We start from the raw sequence: 24108 nt of genomic DNA, 5'->3' as shown, positions 1-24108 counted from the left end.
CAGAGCAGATACAGCTATTCATTCCTCCGATTATATAGGAATCTTCTTTATGTTAGCCCTGGGATTTTATATTTATTATTTCAGTATTGGTTTGAGAATTTTTAATAAGGGGTCCAATGGATGGATTCCTGAGTTGTAAACCTATGGAGTTTGGGATTTAACAGTTTTCAATAATTATATTATTTTAAGGATTTTCAATTAGCATTCTTTCAGCTTACTATTATTATTATTTTTATTTCATCTTGTACTCTGTGTTCAATTACATATTAATTGTTTGATATCCCTCGGATTTGATTATGCGATGCCTTGTGCATGTTTCACAACATGGCAGGGAATCTAATATGATACCTAAATATATATTTATAATAATAACAATAATAAAAAATTGACAACATAGGATGCTTATATAGTTTATGTATGATTTTTAGACATCTAAGTAATATTAGGATGAACTTCTGGACTACATAATTTCCAGTACGAGAAGTAGATCGAGTTAAGAGAGATGCAAGAAATGGAAATAAGACATGAGTCCATCCATTTCTACTTTATTGAATCTATGCCAACAAAATTCAGCGTGTTTCCTATCAACTCCATCATAACTGGCAAACTGAACCAATCCATGAATACTACACACATGTTTCCCTCAAAACACTTATCCTCTTTGCAGAATGGGTTTCCTGGTCATCGTTATGCACCATTTCCACAAAATCCTTTATAAAAAATGCACGACAGTGCAGATGAATCATAAATTGAGAAATGAAGCTTTCATTTCCAGGCAATTATCCAAGCAAATCTTTGAATTTAGAGTGCGCCTTGAAGGCTTAAGGAGAAAAATAATATCTGAAGTAACAAATTTAAAAATGTGACTACAGAAGAAAATAAAAGCTAAGACTTCATACTTCAGAAACCATTAAAAAGAAAATCATACATCATTGAGAATTCTAAGAAGCAGAAGGAACTTGTGAAGTGATTGCAATGTCGAGAAAGAAAAAGATTTCAAAAACAGGCTACTTATGGAGAGAACAAATAATTCAGTAGTGGTGGCAGACCTCACACTTGAAAATCCATATAATTACTTGAATTAAGCATTAGATTAAATAGCTACTAAAGGAATCAATGTTGGAGTTAATGGATCCTTAGCTAGTCATTCAAGAATTGGTCATTGAGGGGCTTTGAAGAGTGAACTACTCAGTATGGTTGGCAAGTTAAGTGGTTGTGAGGTTATTCTTACTTTAGCCAATGAAAAATATTACATGAACTTCTATTGAATAACTCATAAGCTATGACATATATAAGAAGCTTGCTTTTAGATAAAAGTCCATTTAGTACCTTAATTTTAGTAGGATTAAATAATGCCAGTGATCAAATGGGTAAGTTTAGAAAGCAAATAACTTGCAAAAGTAAAATTTTCTAGTACAATTTCAACACAATTCATTCTATCACTAATTATACAACGGTTCAAATCAATTTGACGAATAGACCGATAAAAACCTAACATTTGCTATGATGAGAGAAGAAACAAAACTTCATGCTAATAAAAAACTCTTTACTTCAATGGTTTGACCCAACTTATCTAGGTTGGTTTACTACTTGCTATGGTACTTAAAAAATTAAATTAAATTAAATTAAAACCAATACTGAAATTAATTCAAGTAAAACTCTGAAACAAATATGGTAGGTATGAAGGATTGCAAAATTTATGGTCTTTTTCTGGTAACCATTTCTGTAATAACAAACAAGTTATACTCTGTAGATCAATTACCAACAATTTGATAATAAAAAACAACAGGAGTATCATTATTAAAGATACAATAAATATATCAAACCCAGATCTAACAGTACCATCGGAAACAAAATGGAATCTAATTATAGTTACAGAATACTTCATTATAGTAGTTCACTTTTTAAGTGCGTACAAAAATCTCAAAGATTCATCAAAATAAAGAACATCTAAAAACGAAACACATAGTACCTAACAAGTGTGAGCAAACCCCAGATTGAAGAATAAGTTGGGTAATGAAAATTTTGAGAGAAACAGAAAGACGGATCATAGAAATTTTGAGTTTTTTCAACAAAATTTACATATCTGAGAAGATATATATACATATATATATATACACACACACATACATATATGAGGATGAGAAGGGAAGAAAAAATACAGATCAGAGAATTTACCCGGTCACCGTCAATAATCGATGTCGTTGCATATAAGAGGGAGAGAGAGACAACAGGGCAACTCAACTAGTCAGAAGAGGGGACATGAACATAATGGACAGAGATAAAGCCGTTCCAAACGGTGTCGTACAAAGAGAGAGAAGACTTGCCAAAAAAATTGGCAACTCTTATATTTGAGAGAAATTTTGGCATTCTCAAAATTTGAGAGCCCAAATGAAAGCCCATTGGAGAGCCCACTTTTTACACCTCTCTCAAATTTTGAGTTTAGCAGCCCAAAATGCAAGAGGCATTGGAGATGCTCTAAGGAATGCAAATTATGCAACAAATTAAAATTCATTCCGGCAAAAGCAACAAATAGCTTCTAGCTAGCTCTTTGCAATGCAATCCGTATCACATGCTATAATATGTCTTAAACAAGATTAAAAATCGAAAAGACAAGGGAAAGAAGATTAAAAAAAAAAAAAGTAGGGCCGATATATAATTAATACATACAACGCTTGTTGCATACTCTTTGTAATTCAGTTCATGTCACATGTTTGAAGCTGTATTAAACAAGATTATAAACTGAATAGGGAAGAAGGCAAAGATGTTTTGCTTTGGGAAAAGAAAAAAGGTGTATAGCACTGATCGATATTAATATAATACCATGCGTGTTTTGAGAGAAAAGTTCAGATCCTCCCGAACAGAACTATCTGGCCAACTTCATCATATGCATGCATGATATATATATATATAGATCGAGCGACATGCAAAGCCGAACTTGTGTTTGAAGTAGTAGTTAGACCTCCTAGCTGGCTACTTCGATCTCTTAATCAATTTGTAAAAAAAAAAATTGGAAAAGAGTGTTGTGCATGAGTTTCGGCCACATCATTAATATAGATAAGGACATGAAATTAGGAGGTGAATCTAGTAGTAGTTCTCAATCTTAGTAAATATTATATTCAGTGAGGGTGATTAATGGTGTAATAAGTAGCAAATTAAGGATGTAAAATATACAATACCCGTATTACTTGAAGCTTCTTATTTGCTATAAAACGAATAATTAGTCCTCATTGGAGTAGCCAAGTAGGCCTGAAGTAGGGTTGTTTAAGCTTAATTTTGATCCTGCATGAGTTTAGTTTACTTACCAAGGAATTAATGTGGTGGAGGGGTTGTACTGTGAAACAGTAATGCATGGGGAAGCTGTACGTGAGGTTGCTTCTCTATATTTTAGATATGCAGTAATATAACGGACTAAGCTTGTGGCGAACATAAGTATCCGAGTATTGTATACTTTTTTATATATTACCTCTATCCCAATTTAAATGTCATTTTTGGAGAATAGGAATTTTTAAGGGAACATGTGAGACATGCCTTGTCTTCCTGAAAAGTTACCAATTTGCCTTTCTAAGTTTTAAATATTTAAGTTTGAAATTTTAAACTCTAAGGACGTATCTGGAAAGATGTAAAATATATTTTTTGAAAAAGAAAAGTGATAATTATTTTGGGACAGACCAAAAAAAAAAGTATGACATGTTTTTTGGAATAGAAGGAGTATATTATTTTGGTTGAATTAGTACACGTAAAGAGATCTTAAGAATAATAAGTATTGGTTTGGTAAGATGGAGCACACGATCGACACAATGAGTTGTTAGCGTGCAAATCGTACATTAAGGTAATAAAAATTGGTTCCAGCACACAAATTAAAGCATGCAACAAACAGCATCTAGCTTTAATAATTGTAGCTGCCCTTTGCAATGAATATGACATGCTTGTTAGAATCTGTATTAAACAAGATTACTAATTGAATCGGAAAAGTGATAATTAAAGACGTACTTAAGTTTTGCTTTGAATGTGAAAAGAAAAGTAGTAGGACAGACAGATATTTCCTTTTCGGAAAAAAGAAAAGGCTTGGACTGATGATATTAATACATAAAAATATATACCAAGCTTCTTGTGAGAGAAAAGTTGAGATCCTTCTTAACGGAGGGTACCATCCCAAATTCAAATATATATATATATATAAATATATTATTTCATGTGTGTGCTTAAAAGCAAGAACTCGTTTTTTTTTTTTTTTCTTCTCTCTCTCTTAGCTAGTCTGCTTCTGGGATGTTTATTATGTAAGAACATCTTTAATGTTGATTCACTAATAAAGAAGTGTGGTTTGCAATATTAGAGCCATGGATATCGATCCCTTATATATGCACTATATAGTATATATAGATGGGTGTTTAACTTTGCAGCTATATATGTGAGCATTTGGTATAAAATTAAAATTTCAGATCTCCATGATGAGAGAATCATATCCTGGCGTTAATTCATCCTAAAAGGCTTTAATATCGAATCAGCTGCGTCGACAGCAATCCAACAAGTCCATCATCCGATAATTAATACTGTATGAAGCAAACTATGGCTACACATACGTGTAGTTTTGAATTTTTATGTTGAATGTTTAATGATCCATACGTGTCATATATGTTCTTTTGTTTTGTAGACATATATACATACATGTTATTGTGTAGTGAGTAGCAGCGTAACATGGTATCCAGCCAGGCACTATATGCTGTGTAGAGGCAATTGATGGTTTGAACAAATTTACGACAATATTGAAAAGGGTAAGGACTTGGAGCCCACAATACGACTTTTTTTTATTTTTTTTTATTTTTTTGGTGCAAGGCAAGAAAGTTAGTATGTTATAAGCTTGTTAGTTCGTTAATGGGAAGCCCCATAGTACTTGATCTCTCAACTACTCTGTATTTGTGTAAATCTTTCTTCTGTATTTGATCTCTCAAGTTGCATAATTTAAATCTTTCAACAAATGACTTCATTGTAATATTTGCGGTGAACAAAATTAATAAAATGAAAAAAAAAAAAAAAAAAAAAAAAACTAATAGTGCATCAAGATAACAAACCGAAAAAGTAAAAGTGTAGCAACGTTGATAATCAAGATATATTCAAATAGTATGTAATAATTCAAAAAAATAAAAGGTTTGATGTAAAAAAAATTCAGAAACATAAAAAACAGATGTTAACCATTTAACAATAGTTATTTTCTATTTTAACTAATAAAAAATAGCTATTTTCTATTTCTAATTTTTACTTCATATGAAGGAGAATCAGTATTGTTTCTTTATTATGGTGTATTTAAGTTATTTCCAAACAAAAACATGTTTGCTAAGGCTATTAATGAACTTAGATTTCTCACTAGCTTAGTGTTGAGCCTATCGGCCAAGAAATAATTTTGTGAGTCACAATTTGCAAAACAGATAACTATTTTGAAATAGAGGGGATATTACTTTTTCTTTACGCAATAATATTGTGGGAAAAATAAAGCTCATTCCATTTATATTGTTTTAACTAAATTTACGGGAAGAGACGATAAAATTATTTCCATATGTGCAAGGTGACTTAATTGTCAAAAGTTCAGGAAATTAAACATTGAAATTAACTCAGATGGTCTCAAATGAATCAACAAATAAGTAAAATTCGTTCCAACAAAAAGTAATTTAGTTATTATATTGCTGTAATTCTGTTTTGCCATTATTATATGTACTCGCCATTAATTTCAGGTTTAATGGACCACATGAAAGCTGGACTCAGCTATTGAGGTCGTGAAGAGCTTGCTGTAGTCTTGTTCGCCCATTTGATTTGCAGGGCAGTGGCTTAAAACCGCTATATTACTGCTGTTCCTCAATATATGTATATATATATATATGGTCATCCAAGTTTCGACGGATCAACCTTTCAAAAATAAAAAATAAATAAAATAAAAAATAAATGGATCAATTTGCTAAGTTAATTGGTATTTGTTTGTAAATGTGTGAAATTATTCTATATATATATATATATATATATATTTTTTTTTTTTTCTACTGGTTTACGTTTGGGGTGTTTAAAATGTAAGTGCATTTTTAATTATATTATACTTATAAAATTTGTCATTTCTTATTAAATTATCTTTATTATATTTTCTCTTATCTAAATATTAATCATGACATTTACCTTAATTCTATTATTGATATCAATTTAACAGTACAATAAGGAAAAAAAAACAATTACACGAAGTTGTAACTATCACAAAATTTAGCCATTTTCTAAAAAGACTAACTTAAAATTAAAACTTTACTATTTATAATAAAACTTTTATAACCAGTTTAAAATTATTTGAAAAAATACTTTTATTTTTTCTCAAACAATATATTGATGAAAAATTAATAAATTATTTAAATATATAAAAAAAAAACTTTCTTTTTCTAACAGTATATTCATGAAAAATGAAAAAATTACTTAAATTATTTTTAAATTCTCAAGTTAAATTTTTATTAAAATAATTAATTCTCATAATTAAAAATAAATTTATACAAATTTGATAGAGATTATGTCATCCACTTTGTTTTTTAGAATTAATTTTAATTAAAAAAATAAATTATGATCATTTAAAGAAAATAGCCCATCACATGATGGGCATGGGTGGGCACATTTGTTGAGTTATTTGCATAATTAAACTTAGTTTAATGAGTTTTTTTTTTTCAAAAAAAAAAAAAAAAAATTATACTTTACCCAATAAAATATACTCATTCTGTCTGAAAATAAGTGTTATGGTTTTTTTTTTTTTTTTGTCCCAAAATAAGTATCCTTTTTCCTTTTACAAACAATATATTTTACATTTTTTCATATATGCCCTTTTAATTTTGAATATTCAAATTTCTTTTCTTTTTCAAATAATAATATATTTTATATTTTTTCATATATGTCCTTTAAGTTTAAAATTTTATATTTGAATATTCAAAATTAAAAAGGTAGGTTAGTAATTTTTTAGGGAGATAATGCATGTCCTACATGCCCCTTAAAAATTATTCCTCCCCATAAACAACACTTAAATTAAAATGAAGGGAGTATAAAAAATACCGCTGGCATATTCGTTACTGGCAGTATTAGTCTGAGAAGAGGATTTTCAAATGCATAATTAGATACATCTTGCTCTAATCTAGAAGTTAATACTACCAATAAAGGAATCCCTTAGATCTATCTATTAGGCTAGCGCAAAAGCAGCACGTCCCCTTCACCTTCAAGCACCAAGGAGGTGTCGGTCACTTTTCACTTTATTCCAAACACCATAATATAAGCCCCTTGGCTATCCTAATAATAGAAAGAAAAGAAAAAAAAATTTAATTGATTTTTTAAACTAAATTAAACAGTGAAAGGAATTTTTATTCATTTAATGCATTTGGGATTATTCACTGCTACCCTCATCAATTTTGGAAAAAATAATCGCTTGCACATAAGTATATAAAAAGTTATTCACACCATGCATAGTAGTAATTATTAGATATGTATATATATACTCTTATATGATATGAGTAATCATGACAAGAATCGTGAGAAGACTTATTGTTTAATTAGTTTATTAAATAATTTAATTTAGTTATTAAATAAGAATAATTATAACTCTTAACATGAGAGGGGTTTATTTATATCATTACTCTATCATAATGTGTGAAAGAAAAAGAAAAAAAAAAAAAAAACTGAGTGGAGAGAAAATTACATATAATACCTACACACATAGACACACAATATTATGGACTATGTGATTGGTTCAATTGGAAAACGTTTCTGTAAAATAATAATAATTGAAAAACGTTGGAGCACTAGCGCCCACTTTGGAATTTTAAAAAATACCAAAGTTTTATTCTGTCTTGACCGTGGCGAGATTAGAAACTAATTAATGTCCCTCCTTAATAATATTTTTATCTGGATGTGTATATTTTTATACTGTAGGAGCAAATTACTAGCTAAAAACAAAAGACTATACAATTTTAGAAAAGGGAATGATATATATATATATATATTCACGTCTCACTTGTTTTCCACTTGCAGTCGTCCCTCTTTTTGTTCAACTCCAGTGTTCTTCCTTCTAATTTCTGCAGCTTGAATTGGGAAATTAGTGGAAGTGCGTCCAGCTGAGTCTATTAAGGAACAAGAATGGCAAAAATTGATGAGTTAAGCAACATTAATTGGGCAAAGAGCAGAAAAGAAATTGGGCAATCCAGTAGTAGTATTGAAATCAAAGAAGATGATTGGATAATATCCATAATGAAAGAGAGACCCAATGTTTCATCTTCAAACAAGCAGTATTTACCTAAGGTTCCAGCAGAATTAAGGAAGAAGGAGCAGAATAAGGGATTCTTTGATCCCACAATCCTGTCAATTGGTCCGTACCACCATGGCAAGCCAGAGGTGGAAGAAGCGGAGAAGTTGAAGACCAATGTGGCACGTACATTTATAGCTGAGAGCAACCGAGAACCCCATGAATTCTATAACAACATCCTAAAGGTGGTGAGCGATGCTAGGAAGTGCTACCTTCCAGGCTCAACAGATGCATACGACGACGAAGCATTCGCCCATATGATGTTCCTCGATGGTTGTTTTATTCTGCAGTACATTCTTGCCACCATGCAAGGTAGACAAGATTTTTTTGTAGAAATACGTGATCATATAGGGATAGCGGGTTGGAGTGCAATAACTGTGGACATTGTGTTGCTGGAAAACCAACTTCCTTTCCTAGTTCTCCAGGAATTGATTAACACAAAATTCGCAGAAGATCAAGGCAAATTAGGGGAGCAATTGATCGAGAATTACATTGTTATGGCGTACGGAAATAGCATCGAAATGTGGAGATTTAGGGAAAAAACTTATAAGCATGAGGGAGAACCACCCTTTCATCTCCTACAACTTATCAGGAAAAGATTTCTCGGCAGCCATCATCATCATCATCATCAGACAGAAGAAGTAATATTTAGCAGTGAGAAACTCCAGGATGGTCCTGCAGGTAAAGATGACCAACGTTGTTCCTTGAGAACAATATTTTCCTGCCGTTCCAGATCAAGAGGGCATGAGGAAACCAAGCCTAAGGACCCAATCAAGGATATTTTTAGTTACTCATTTCGTTCCGCCACAGAACTTAAAGCAAAGGGTATACATTTCAAGCCTAGCTCCACATCTTTTTTGAGCGACTTCACTTTCACTTCTCATTTTGGCTACGGAGTGCTCACACTCCCTCAACTCATATTTGGCTGGGGACGCAAGCACTTACTTCTAAACATGATGGCCTATGAATTGGCCCCCTCTGAGGTCACTGAAACTAAGGTATGCAATTACATATATTTTATGAATTCACTCATAAATGGAGCTGATGACGTGATGGAGTTGCGAACACACAACATCATTCATAACTTCTACGGCACTGATGAAGAAGTCGCAAAAGCATTCAACTCCATGGCTACAGGGTATTCATATCTTTCCTTCCAAGGCCCTATTAAAGATGTCAGTGACCGAATACAAGAGCATTACAGTAGCACCATGAAGACTTGGACCGCTCAACTATTGCATGACTATTTTACGAGTCCCTGGTCTGTTATTGCTTTCCTTGCCGCAACTTTCGCACTGCTCTTGACAGCCCTTCAAACATACTTCCAAATTTCTCCTCATTCTTCAAAGTAAAGGTAATTTCAAAGTTGTTTGTTTTTAATTGACACTTACTATAGCATCCTTCTTGTGTTATATTCAATGCACTTTTATTTTTCGAGTTTTCAAACACCACCTTTCTATTAGTGATCCTTTGGCATTTAATATATTCTACACTTGACTCTACACTTTAAAAAAAGTGTTGAGCCACGTCAACCACTATGCCGACGTGGTTTTACACTTATTTTGGAGATTATAAATTACTGTTATGCATTATTTTTAGCATTCTACATTTTATTATTATATTATTTTTAAAATTTTATTTATTAAAAAATAATTTTTTTTTTCCTAGTTAGAAAACTCACACACACTGCCTCTGTGAGGTTCGAACCCCTAACCTCCTTTTAGAAAATAGGAGCCTTGTACCGCTAGATCACAGGCCTGTTGGTAAATAAAATATTTTCTTTTTCAATTGTTTGTTTGTTTGTTTTTTATAACTATTCTCAACAACTATATTGATAATGGCTATAATTCTTTGCTTCGATTATATGTTTTGAAATTTAAAAAAATATATATATATATATATAAAACAATGATATTACATATATAAATAAAAAGTGTATTACATACCTTCGTACAGATAAAATAAAACAATATAATTCAGGAAAATATATATATTAATACTTCTTCACAGTGTAAAACAAATATATATTAGACATTAAAATTAATCACACATATACAATAAAACTTAAATAAATATATAACATATAATAACTATTTTACACACTACCATACACTATCAGGAGCGGAGCCAGTGTATGCTCAGAGGGGGCACGTGCCCCTCCTGGCTTGGCCCCGCTTATTATAATACATATACTAAATTTATATATTTTTACATATATAATATATAAAAAAATTTATATAATGCCCCCCCTGAAATTTTTATTTTCTAAAATAATTCTTAAATTTTATATTTCTTCTCTTTATTACTTATAAATTCCTTTAATTTTATTTTAAAAAAAGTCAAAATTTCCTTTTTGAATCAAACTCTAATTTTTTTTTTTTCCTTTCTAAACTCTCTAATTTTTCTTTTCTTTTCAAATTTTTTTTTTTTGTTAACTATTTATTTTTCTTAAATTAATCATTGATTGACATATTATTTTGAATAATTTTTCTTTTTTATCTCTTAATTTATAGAATTTATATTTATTATCATGATTATTGAATTTTTTTTTTTTTTTTTTAACGCCATGTCCCTTCTGTTTTTAATTTCTGACTTCGCCCTGCACACAATCACTCTTCCATTTAGAATTATTAACCAAACACAAGGCCCACTTTCAGACAATGTCAGTCCTACTATGTTATACAGATTTGGAGTATGAAGTGTAAAACTTTAAGTTGGCCCACAAGTGTATAATGTGCGCAACAAACCAACTCCATCGCTACAGAGTTGCATATTATCCAAATTGTGCTCGCGCTAGGGATGCTCTAAGGTATAGAAACTTATAAATTCTCTTCCTCTTAGAATTCATATGACCCCTTCCCTATGCAACTGCAAAAACATTCCAAGTTAATTTCTTCAACGAGCCAATTAGTGCCCCCCTCTATATTGATGTTGGCTACAGGCGTTTCACAACCTAAAAAACCTCAGAAATTTTTTGCGATGAATTGATTACAAATAACAAGCTGAAAATAAAGATATATATTGATACAAGCTTCTTTACAGTCAAACTCTTTTCGGTACTCACCTCACCTTTCTCCTAACTAAATACAAAAGCTATTTACAGTAGACTGTTAGGCGTGGAATCCAACCATGTTGAATCCGGAACATTATTACAGTACTAATCCGTATGGTGTACTCTAGTGATTAAGGGGGACAAATTATAAATTCGAAAGACCCAAGTTTAATTCTCACATGCATTATCCAAAATCACTTAGGTTTAAATGATACATGCAATTACATATAATTGTAAATATCTAAGATTTACCTTGCAATCATAAATTTTAAGAACAGATAGTTGGAGGTCACTACAGATGCTCCACTCTCCACTAAAGTTTCTCTCTACAACAATTTAACTTAATTACAGTGGCTCCCTAAAACAATTTTATTTAATTAAAGTGAATTTCTTCAATATTTTAGTTTATTAAAGTGGCTCTCTACAATACATTTACTTAATTAAAGTAGCTCTCTACGGTAATTTAACTTTATTAAAGCACCATTATATGGAAGTGATTTCCTCACATGGCTAAGAATGCATCTTCACTTCGTGTTATTTATTGTCATGTTCAAATTTGCAGTCGCTCTAGGAATCTTTTCCTGGAGCTGGGTTTTTTGTAGTATAATAGGTACAATGTAATAGAAAAAATTGGAAATAGAAATTCACGAGTGTTTATCAATTCTGCCAATTTTAGAATAAACTTCTTGGCATGATTCAATAGTCCTAGAATTCTTTGAAGCTGCTTAATTTATTTCTCATTTCTTTAGAAAAAGTTATATTTTCTTGGCATTTGGCAGCGTGATTAGTGTTCTCTAATTACTAATGCTTCTTTAAGTAAAAAAGAAAAAAATTGGATGAAAGCGAGAGAATAATGGATGGACGAGACCTCCGTAGAGAAAAGATTATATTATTCCCTTTTTTTATTCGATTGAATGGAAGAGAAGATAATAAGCTCACAATTTATTTGTTAAAGAAGGAATTTTAATTTAGAATAGTAATAATGTACTATGTTTGTATCATTTAGGATAATAATAATTTAAAACTGCTTAATAGTTACACTTGTCTTAACTCTTTTCTTCGCCCATATTTGGAGGGATGAAAATTTATGTTGAAAGAAGATGACTCATCCATCTTATTATCCTTTCTCTCTCTCTGTCCTCATTACCAGACGAATGAAATTTGTTCATTCCTATATATTTTTCCTCCACACATCTTCCTTCATTCCTACCTAACAAAACATAATACATTAATGGGACAACTTATTGGTATAATTATTTACACTTGATTAATAATTAGTAATGTGATCATTTTAAACTTACGTAATTATTAATTATTGTCCCTAATTATGTATTATTGTGCAGTTCACATTGTAACTTTATAATTTTGTTAATTCATTCCCCCAACTAGATATTTCTGCATGTATTTTTCCCATTAATGTATTATGGGCTCATCATTGCAGGTTTAATGGACCAAGTGAGAGTTGGGCTCACCCAACCTGTACTACTGCTGTTCCTCAACATGTATAGAGAGAGGTTCATCCAAGTTTCTACGTATTTTATTTGTGTGTGTTTAATTATTTGTGTGTTTGAATGTGAGAACTCACTTCTATGTGTAATTTTTTTTTTCTCTATTGGTTTGCTTTTGGGATGTTTAAATGTGATTGCGTTTTTAAAGATGATTGAATAAAGAAGTGTGTGTTGCAGTACGAGAGCTATATACTTTGTGCCCTATATTTTTGCAGCTCGGAATGCATTTTGGTATCAAAATTGGTCGGCATCCAATATATATATATTTGGTAAGTAAAACCTTATTATATCTTGCTAAATCATTACATTTTTATTTCTATAAATTTCATGAAATCTTTGCAAGTATTCATTTATTTGACCAAAACATGAGTCATGTGCTTTTTGGGTAGGAAATGACTTAATTAATTTTCTGGGGAAAAAAAATTTGTTTGAGGATCTCCGGAATTGGTTATATCCATTTTGACCCCCAATGGTTTTTTGAATTTGAAATGATATTGGCAGAGTTAGAACTGGGGGTGGGCCTTAGGCCTTTAACATCTTTTGGGTTCGGATGAACTAGGCCTGCCTTGTTACAAGCTGTCTGGTTCTTCTGTTCCCCTTTTGGGTTGATGTGTCTTTTGTTCTATTGCCCAATCACATACATTACAATTTTTTTTTTTTTTTTTGGTGCAATTTTTATGTGTTTTGAACAGTTTTTCTTGCCAAGAGATACACACCCCCAATCTGTCTCAACAAGAATTTGAACCCTCAACTTTTTCTTTTAGGAGATTAAAAGTACCACTAAGTTAATTTCTTGCAGTTGATTATATTTGATTTAAATTTCTAAAAAATTATATTTTTATATATATATATATATATATATAAAAGGTCACTTAAGCCCTTGAGGAAAAGAAGAAACAAAGAAAGATTGAACAAAGTCGTGGAAATTAGGAGCTCGGCCTGCCACACCAACGGCCAAAAAAAAAAAAAAAAAAGGTCGTGGAAATTAGGACTAATGGTGTTTATATATGATACAATAACAATATATGTCAGGTTTGTTGTGAGAGAAAAGTTTATGAGATCCTTCCTAACAGTACCATCCAAAAAATACAGTAATATATTTACAGATCTTTAGTTTTTCCAAACATGCAATTAGAAGGTGGTCAATCCAGTTCTACTGCTAAAGGGTGCAGTACTACCCCAATTGTGTGCCTGATGATCAGCCTAACTGAATCAAAGATGATGAAGATGATTGGTCATAATTGCTGCAGATCGATCAGAGACGTCTGTCAGGACTCTCCAATTGATGAGAACGAAATTATAATGGCCAAGGTGTTAGGATTTATATGCCCTGGCATAGCAAATTCCTATCTGGATTGTATTGACATATGTTCCTGACATATCTGAAATATTTATGATTTATATAATTGGTGAATTCAATGTATTATGTTTCAATTCACTATGAAATTGATAGTGTCCAGTTAATTACAAGAAATATTTATATATATGTATGTGATGACAATCAATGCATGATATATAAATAGTAATTATAAATTGTTCATAGTCGGTAATTATGGATGGACTCATAATTAATTAAGACTTGAACTGGATTCGCGTTAGGTTGAGATATATTGCGAGAGCCGTCGTATGCAATTACTCCCTATCACCGTCATGGCATTTGACTCTTAAGCATGAGAAAAGTATAGACTCTTTTATTAATTAATAATTACTTTGATTTGTTCGGCGGATTCTTCGGGATCCTTAGACCGACACTTTGGGTAGTTATGTAATTAATAGTTAGAGGGTTATATTTTCAATATTTGCATCATTGCTACTTGTATTTATTTTGTATTGATTATGGTTGATCACAAAGTAAATTCGAAGGCCTTCGTGTGTTTTTAGACAAAATGATTTATTATATATTTATTTATTTAAATTATTATTTTTGTCAAACAAATGTTTTATTGTGATCGAGTCAGAAATAATCAAAGGTACCAAAATAAATATATTAATTAAGTAGTCGGATTGATGGCTATATTTATCCGATAACTAATTATGCATAGAGGGGTCAAAGTGCAATATTGACTTAGAGGTTATTTATTATTTAATTGGAGTTCAATTAATTTCTTTTAGTGGAGTAGAAATTAATTTATGAATTAATTGAATTGGGTCCATGGACCGGGCCAATTATTAATTCATTGTAGCCAATAAAATAATAGGCCCAATGGATTCTCACTCATAGCCCAACTTGATATTGGAATCATATTAGATTTGAGACATATGAATTAGAGATGGAGAATGATTTGTTGTTTCCTTTTCTTTATTTTTATGTTGCCTATAAATATACATGGTCTATGTATATTTTAGGGTGTGATTTTTATGAGAAGGAAAAAGGAATAAATTTTCTCTCTCTAGAAAATTAGGGTTTATGTTCTCATCTAATGGAGGCTCCCACAAGCCTAGTTTTCCAAGGTCATTCATGGAGGCATATGAGTGATTCCTAAAGGCAAAACAATTACCAAGAAGATGGAGATCCAAGGAGAATGCATCTAGCAAAAGGGATCTACAATAAGTGAGAACATTCACTTTAGAGGAGAGATCTGAGGTTTACTCAAACCTTGATGTAAGTATTCAATCTTTTAGTTGAATAATATATCATATTTTATTTTATTTTTTGCATAAAACTTGTCTCTATGTGATGAATCAAGATCTATGAATTTAAATCCCTCGAAAAGTTTTTAAAACTAGCACGTTTCCCAACAGTGGTATCAGAGCATGGTTTGATTCATTACTAGAGATCATGATTTTATGAAAATCATCATTCATGGATCCAAAATTATATTCATATATATTTTTATTGATGTATGTTGATGTATGATTTAATATGTTGATATATATTGATACATAATGATGTATGAATAATTGTGAATGAATGATGATGTATGGTTGGGCCATGGATGAAGCTTACAGGAATATTACATGTAATTTTATCTTTGGATGAATGTAATTAAGGCTTTGATTTAGCAGTTTGAAAGTTCAATGATGTAATTTATTTTTCCCATTGTATTTCAAGTTGTAAATATTTTTAAAGCCATGTAATATTCATCAAAGGATGCTATGAAGCTTCAAGAAGGTCCAAGAGGGTTAAATTAGGCTTCAGAAATTTTCTGGGATTTTTTAGCAATTTTTCGAAATTTTTCTGGAATTTTTTAAGGCCTAATTTAATTTCTGGAAATTTTTATTAATTTTTCTGGATTTTTCGGCGTTTTTCCGGTGGCCGGAGCTTCGCCGGCGGCGAGAAGGGGCGTCGGAGGTGGCCCGGATCAGGTGTGGCGTCAAGGAGGTGAGCCTGGCGCGTGTTCCACACGCGCCAGGAGAGTGCACATGCTGGCGCGTGCATTGCACGCGCCAGCCAAGGGAGCTTGAACTCCACGCGCGTGAAGGCGCGTGGAGGCGCGTCCCACGCGCCCCAGGCGCGTGGGAGCGCGTGAGTGTGCATTCCACGCGCCCCAGGCGCGTGCCGGCGCGTGGGAGCACGTGCAGCTTGCCCTAGGCGCGTGCCAGCGCGTGTGAGGTCCTCCGGGCTCGTTTCAAGCGGCGTTTTGCTTCTCCTGACGCGTACAAGCTTCCTATGGGTGTTTACAGACAGTTGAAGGATGCCCGTACAGCAAGAATAGGTTTTAAATGTTAAAAGCTGAATCCATTGGCCATTTAATTTGCTTTATCTGTCATTTATTGTTGTATGTGATGCATGAAATAATTAATTGCTAATTATTATTGTTCATGCATTGGATCCATGATATTTATTTAAATGGCTTGATTTATATTAATTAAATTATGAAAATTAATTGGATTAGATTACTAATTAATTTGAGGGCACTTATTGGGAAACGAAAAATTGTTTTTGTAAATTATTTTTAAAGTGTGCTTCAAATTAAATATTAGTGAATCGTTTAAAGTCCAAATATTTTCTAAATTTAATTGGATTAAAATCAAGACGTTTTGCATGCATTATATCATGTAAATGAATAAAATGAAAACCCTAATTATGAATGATTAAAAATTGAGTGGGAGCGGGGATTTTTATACATTGCCCCATGGCCTTCGTTATTAAAACCATTGTAATTAGATCTTCAAAAATAAGGCCCCACGCATGATTTGAAGAGTCTTAATATTACAAGAATGGTTGTCTCATGAAAATAAAAATATTAAATGTTCATTGTAATTAGATCTTTAAAAATAAGGCCCTACGCATGATTTAAAGAGTCTAGATTATAATGACAACATATTTAATGTTTTATTTTTCATTAGAGCATTAATAATGTTATACACTCAATCTAAAATCAATAGTGTTAGCTCCCCAACGGAGTGGTCTACACTAGGTGATTTTAGAAAGGCTAAACATAATCGGGAGTCATTTCATATAGATAGACAAGGCATTGTCTTAAGAGATATGGAGATGATGGGATTTGCCCGCCAATAGCAATAATGAACTTCGCCAACCGAATAAGTTATTGGTGTATTGGTTATCCGATTTTTCATGCAGTGGTTAAGGGACCCACATATTATTATTTTAATGGAAGTGCTCACCTAATAGTAAATGAATCTCAACAATAGTAATAATGAACTCCTCCAACAGGATAAGTTATTGACATATTGATTGGTTGATTTATTATGCTACAGAGTTGAGGGACCCGCATTAATTAAAAGGGATTGTTCACCAATAATGATAATGATCTCTTGTTCAATTGAGATTTATTATATTATGTGGTTAACAAACTCATTTTAATTTTAAATATGCATGACAGTATTAATAATTCACCTTGCATATTGTATGAATGCATTTATATTCAGATTAATTATGTTTAATCCAGTTTATCTGCTTGCTTACATATTCAATGTAACTGGACTTCATTAATATTGACTGGGAAAGGAAGTTAGATATTTTATTCACAACGTAAGGGTACAAATGTATTTACTACTCCTAAACCTACTCCTTTTACTTTAAGATACCCAAGAGAACATTAATGCTTTGAATAAGTGAAATAAGGCAAATGAGATGACTTGGTGCAATATTCTAGAGTTTACCTCGAATACGCTCCAAAGCTAACATTTACATTATTTTATTTTCTTCAAGCATCATGTTAAAATTTTAATAAGATGTTTTGGTGAGATTAGATAGAGAGTATGCCAAAGTACTATGTCAAACTTGAATAGCATCAAGATAGCCTAAGGAATTCCAGTATGAAATCGAATTTTGAAAAATGATTGTTTATTATTTAAAAATTAGCTGGAGATCAATAAGGCTAACTTGGGTGGTAAGTTTCAAGTTGACATGATTATTGCCTTGTTACCAAACTCATTCGACTCTGTTAGAGTGAACTAAATAAGGAATCAGTTTGAGTTCACACTCGCTGATATTCTTATAGAATTGGTAACAGATGAAGGGATAATCAATAGTATGGGCGTTCCTATCAATCTAACCTAGTCTATACCATCTTCTTCTAGGCCCAAGTGGAAAGGCAAAGCACAGAAGAAGGATGATAATAGGACTAGACTAGCACAGAACATGGGTATTCAAAAATGTTAAAGGGAATAAGGCAGTGTATGTTGAGGGCGAAGAAAACTGTTTCTTTTGTCGTTTACTAAGACACTAAAGGACAAACTGTCTAAGCAATGACGTGGCATAGGAAAATATATATTTAATCATTGAGCCATGTTATGTGGTTGTATCTATTGATTCCTGATGGATAGATTCTGGAGCCACTAAACATGTTTGCTATTTATTGTAAGGATTTCAGGAATCCAGAAGTCTTGATGATATGGAAATATATTTATCTTTTGACCTGATGCCAAGGTTGTAGTTAAGTCAGTGGGAGTATTACATCTGAAATTAGAGAGTATGAGGATATTAGTATTAGAGAATCATCTTTATGCACAGTGGTTAGACGCTATCTAATTTTTGTTTCACTTGTGGTTTATAAAAAACTAGATCGTTATTTTGTAAAACTGGTTTTATAAAATTGAATAGATATGTGATTGCTTCTGGTGTATTGAAAGATGGTTAATATACTATAATCACAAGCTCTTAAGATTTGCAGGATGTAGAAACTAATGTTGCATCTTCTAGATTGAATGTTAAGAGAAAATTAGTTATTCCTGACTCATTGTATTTTTGGTGTCTATTTTTGGGTTGTAATCAATCAAAATGAGATTTAAAGATTGGTTAAAGAAGGTTTATTACCTAGTGAGGCAGAGGAGCCTAAACCAAACTTGTGAATCTTGTTTTGAAGGATAGATAACTCTAAGGGCTTAATCAGCCAAATGAAATAGACATAAAGAACAATTGGAGTCGGTACACACGTACACGTGTAGTCTTATGAACATCCAATCAAGATTACTCACGTTTTGGATAAATTTACCTGTTACGACACAAGTCTTATACTTTTGGTATATTCCGAGAGGGTCAAGACTGATGTGGAGCTCAGATTAGGTAAACTTATCAAGACACTTCGATCTGATCGAGTATTTGAGTATTTCTTGGGATAGTGCAAAGACTATATAGTCAATGAGGGTGTTGTGTACCAGTTTTCCGCAATTGACACTAAATTAATTTAGGTGTCAAATAGGAATAACAGAATTCCACTTAACATGGTTAGATCTATGATCAGTAATGCCACATTATCTCTTTCATTTAAGAGTTTAGCGTTAATGACATCGATGCGCATTATGAACTGCATTCCATCTTAGTCTGTCTCAAGGATACCGTTGAGCTGTGTTTTTGACTAAATATTAGTTTGAATCATATGCACATATGGGGTAGTCTTGCACACGTGCGTTTGATATGGACAAGTAAGTTGGAATCAGATCATAGGCATCTAGATTTGATAGCTACTCTAAATGTCACTAGGATGGATTATTTTATGATCTCAAAGATAAAAGTTGATTGTTTTCACTCACTGTTTATCTATAAGAGAATCATATTATGAATCACATACCTAGTAGCATAATGTTAGAGAATTTGGTATGAGTACCAAATGTACCACATGTGAACACACTTATTATAGAGATTGAGAATAATATATGAATTCCCTATTGATGCGTTAGCATCATCTACAACACAGATTCTTGCATCGGTACATTGATGTAGTGGGAGGATTATCATCCAATTCGACAGAATCATGTTTTTAGGTGAGACCATTATGGACATCCCTGTTAAACATGAGTTGGACCCAGTAAGCTACACGGAAGCGTGAACCGATGTGGATACAGATCGTTTTGGTGAGTTACTATGAAATCAGAGTTGGAATCTATGTATTCTAATAAATTCTGGGATCTTGTAGAACTTTCTAGTAGGGTGATTCCTATGGAAGGCAAGTTAATCTACAAAAAGATACCAGAAGATTTCTTAGTGAATAAATCATGAGTGTACAAGGGAATGTCATTATTTTTCTTAATTCTATATATTGATGACATTCTACTCATTTATAATGACGTGGAAGTTTTGTCATCAATTAAAAGGTAGTTGTTCAATTACTTTTAAATGAAGGAATTTCAAGATGTAAGCTATATTCCTAGGATCAAGCTTTTGCAAGATCAGGTTAAAAGGAAAATAGGCTTATCTTAATAATCCTACATTGATAAAGTTTTGACCAGGTTTGGTATGCATAACTCAAAGAATGAGTTCTTGCTTTATTGATATGGATCGTTCTCTCTAGTAAGTAGTTTTTCAAGACTAGCAGAGGAGATTGAGCAAATGAGACTGGAACAATATGTTTCGGCATATGAGAGTCTCATATATGCCATGGTCTATACCAAACAGGACATCCGCTACATGGTAGGGATAGTCAGTAGAGATCAGTCCAATACTGGACTTGACAACTGGTCTATTGTGAAAAATATCATTAAGTACCTAAGGAGAATCAATGATATCATACTCATTTATGGATGTGATGATATGGTCCTAGTCAGGTATGCTAGTTCTGATTTTCAATCAGAAGTAGATACTATGAGGTTCATGACTTAGTGTATGTTCACTTAATGGAAGGGAAATCAGTTGGTAGATTGTCAAGCAGATTTCAACTGTTGACTCAAACCTGCAGGTGGAACATATTGCAGCCTTAAAGGTGGCAATATAAGCCTATTGGTTTGATCTCACTGATTTAGAGGTTGTGGAGCATACTAACCTGCCTATCGAGCTATATTGTGACAATAGTGCAGAAGTAGTCCAAACCAATGACCCAAGGTTCCATAGAGGAACAAGATACACTGAGAGGAAGTATCATGTTCGACATGATATTGTCCGGCAAGAAAATGCACTTGTAGTTAAAACATTGCATTGGAACACAACTTTGTTGATCCATTATCAAAGGTGTCATTGATCAATAATTTTGATCATCATCTGGATAACATTGGAGTTAGGTGCAATTTGAATTGGCTATGAGGGCAAGTGGGAGCTGTTAGGATTTATATGCCCTGGCATAGCAAATTCCTATCTGGATTGTATTGACATATGTTCCTGACATATCTGAAATATTTATGATTTATATAATTGGTGAATTCAATGTATTATGTTTCAATTCACTATGAAATTGATAGTGTCCAGTTAATTACAAGAAATATTTATATATATGTATGTGATGACAATCAATGCATGATATATAAATAGTAATTATAAATTGTTCATAGTCGGTAATTATGGATGGACTCATAATTAATTAAGACTTGAACTGGATTCGCGTTAGGTTGAGATATATTGCGAGAGCCGTCGTATGCAATTACTCCCTATCACCGTCATGGCATTTGACTCTTAAGCATGAGAAAAGTATAGACTCTTTTATTAATTAATAATTACTTTGATTTGTTCGGCGGATTCTTCGGGATCCTTAGACCGACACTTTGGGTAGTTATGTAATTAATAGTTAGAGGGTTATATTTTCAATATTTGCATCATTGCTACTTGTATTTATTTTGTATTGATTATGGTTGATCACAAAGTAAATTCGAAGGCCTTCGTGTGTTTTTAGACAAAATGATTTATTATATATTTATTTATTTAAATTATTATTTTTGTCAAACAAATGTTTTATTGTGATCGAGTCAGAAATAATCAAAGGTACCAAAATAAATATATTAATTAAGTAGTCGGATTGATGGCTATATTTATCCGATAACTAATTATGCATAGAGGGGTCAAAGTGCAATATTGACTTAGAGGTTATTTATTATTTAATTGGAGTTCAATTAATTTCTTTTAGTGGAGTAGAAATTAATTTATGAATTAATTGAATTGGGTCCATAGACCGGGCCAATTATTAATTCATTGTAGCCAATAAAATAATAGGCCCAATGGATTCTCACTCATAGCCCAACTTGATATTGGAATCATATTAGATTTGAGACATATGAATTAGAGATGGAGAAGGATTTGTTGTTTCCTTTTCTTTATTTTTATGTTGCCTATAAATATACATGGTCTATGTATATTTTAGGGTGTGATTTTTATGAGAAGGAAAAAGGAATAAATTTTCTCTCTCTAGAAAATTAGGGTTTATGTTCTCATCTAATGGAGGCTCCCACAAGCCTAGTTTTCCAAGGTCATTCATGGAGGCATATGGGTGATTCCTAAAGGCAAAACAATTACCAAGAAGATGGAGATCCAAGGAGAATGCATCTAGCAAAAGGGATCTACAATAAGTGAGAACATTCACTTTAGAGGAGAGATCTGAGGTTTACTCAAACCTTGATGTAAGTATTCAATCTTTTAGTTGAATAATATATCATATTTTATTTTATTTTTTTGCATAAAACTTGTCTCTATGTGATGAATCAAGATTTATGAATTTAAATCCCTCGAAAAGTTTTTAAAACTAGCACGTTTCCCAACACAAGGTTCGAAAAGTTTTTAAAACTAGCACGTTTCCCAACACAAGGTTCCACGAGAATTAAGGGAGAAGGAACAAAATAAGGGATTGTTTGATCCTAGAGTGGTTTCAATTGGTCCCTATCACCACAGAGCGAAGCCTGAGTTTGAAGAAATGGAAAGTTGAAGAGCAGAGCAGTATGTGAACTCACAGCTGACAGCAAACGAGAACCACGTGAATTCTATAACAAGATGCTAGAAGTGGTTAGCGATGCTAGCAGGTGCTACCTTCCTGGCTCAACAGTTGCGTATGACGTACGAGTCTGCTCCTCAATGCTCGATGGTTGTTTTAGCCTGATGTTCATAGATACCTACATCAGTAGAGATCAAAACGATCTTTTTATAGTTGTACTGATCGAGTATGTAGGTGTTGTTGGGTACCTTGCGATATTTGACGACATCGATCATTTTGCTGGAAAACCTACTTCCTTTCCTAGTTCTCCAGGAATTGATTAGTATCATAGACCCAAATGATCAAGGCAAAGTAAGGGAGGAATTGATGGAGAATCTCCGGGGGTCCATAGATAACATCGCAACATGGACAGAACAAACTTATAAGCACGAGAAAGAACAACCACCACCCCTTCATTTCCTACAACTCGATCATGAGGAGAAGATTTCTCGGCAGCTGCAGCAGCAGGAAGAAAGTACACCAAGATGTGGATGATGTTGGTAGTCCTGGTGTAGGTAAGGAATTAGCTAGGTTGTTCTGCCTTGAAAAAATATAAATATTCCCTCCTGCTGTAGTAGCTGGGCTGGTGATCTGAAAGAGGAGGACATATTAATTAAAAGGGAGACTCATGACCAGTGAAGTATTTATATAGTTACTCATTTCGTTCAGCCACATAACTTGAAGCAAGGGGATACATTTCATGTCTAGCTCCACATATTTTTTGAACGACATCACTTTCACTTCTGCTTTTGGTTACGAAATGCTCACACTGCTTCCTCAACTCAGATTTTGGTCGGGAACCAAGTACAGGCTCCTAAACATGATCGCTTATGAATTGACCCCTTCTACTCGATCACTCTGACATCAGCTTATGCTAGTACGTCTATTTCATGAATTCACTCGTAAGTGGAGCTGCGAACCATAACATCATTCATAACTAGCTTCTACGGCACTGATGAAGAAGTCGCAAAAGCATTCAACCCCATGGCCCCAGGGGGGTGCATATCATTCCTACAAGAACATTATTACAATGGCATGATGAGGATATGGACTGCTCAACTATTTCGCAACTATTTAAATTCTCCTTGGTCTGTTATTGCTTTCTTCGCCGCAACTTTTGCACTGATTTTCATCATCATTCCAACTTTTTTTTCCTCGTAACTAGCT

At 32.6% G+C, this 24108-nt stretch overlaps 1 protein-coding gene across 1 annotated transcript; it reads left to right on the top strand.

Moving 5' to 3' along the window:
* The first annotated feature begins 8042 nt into the window (after window positions 1-8042).
* On the top strand, window positions 8043-13047 carry LOC132315093 (UPF0481 protein At3g47200-like). The gene is made up of 2 exons (XM_059813850.1): window positions 8043-9662; window positions 12802-13047. The coding sequence occupies exon 1, from the start codon at window positions 8143-8145 to the stop codon at window positions 9658-9660; it is 1518 nt and encodes a 505-aa protein (XP_059669833.1). The 5' UTR covers window positions 8043-8142; the 3' UTR covers window positions 9661-9662; window positions 12802-13047.
* The last annotated feature ends 11061 nt before the right edge of the window (window positions 13048-24108 follow it).

This window comes from Cornus florida, unplaced genomic scaffold, assembly GCF_030987335.1.
Source record: "Cornus florida cultivar Cherokee Brave unplaced genomic scaffold, ASM3098733v1 CherokeeBrave_3.0.0_Hap2_Chr06, whole genome shotgun sequence".
NCBI lineage: Eukaryota > Viridiplantae > Streptophyta > Magnoliopsida > Cornales > Cornaceae > Cornus > Cornus florida.
Note: the sequence above shows the minus strand (reverse complement) of the source record. Positions and strands in the feature narration are given on the sequence as shown.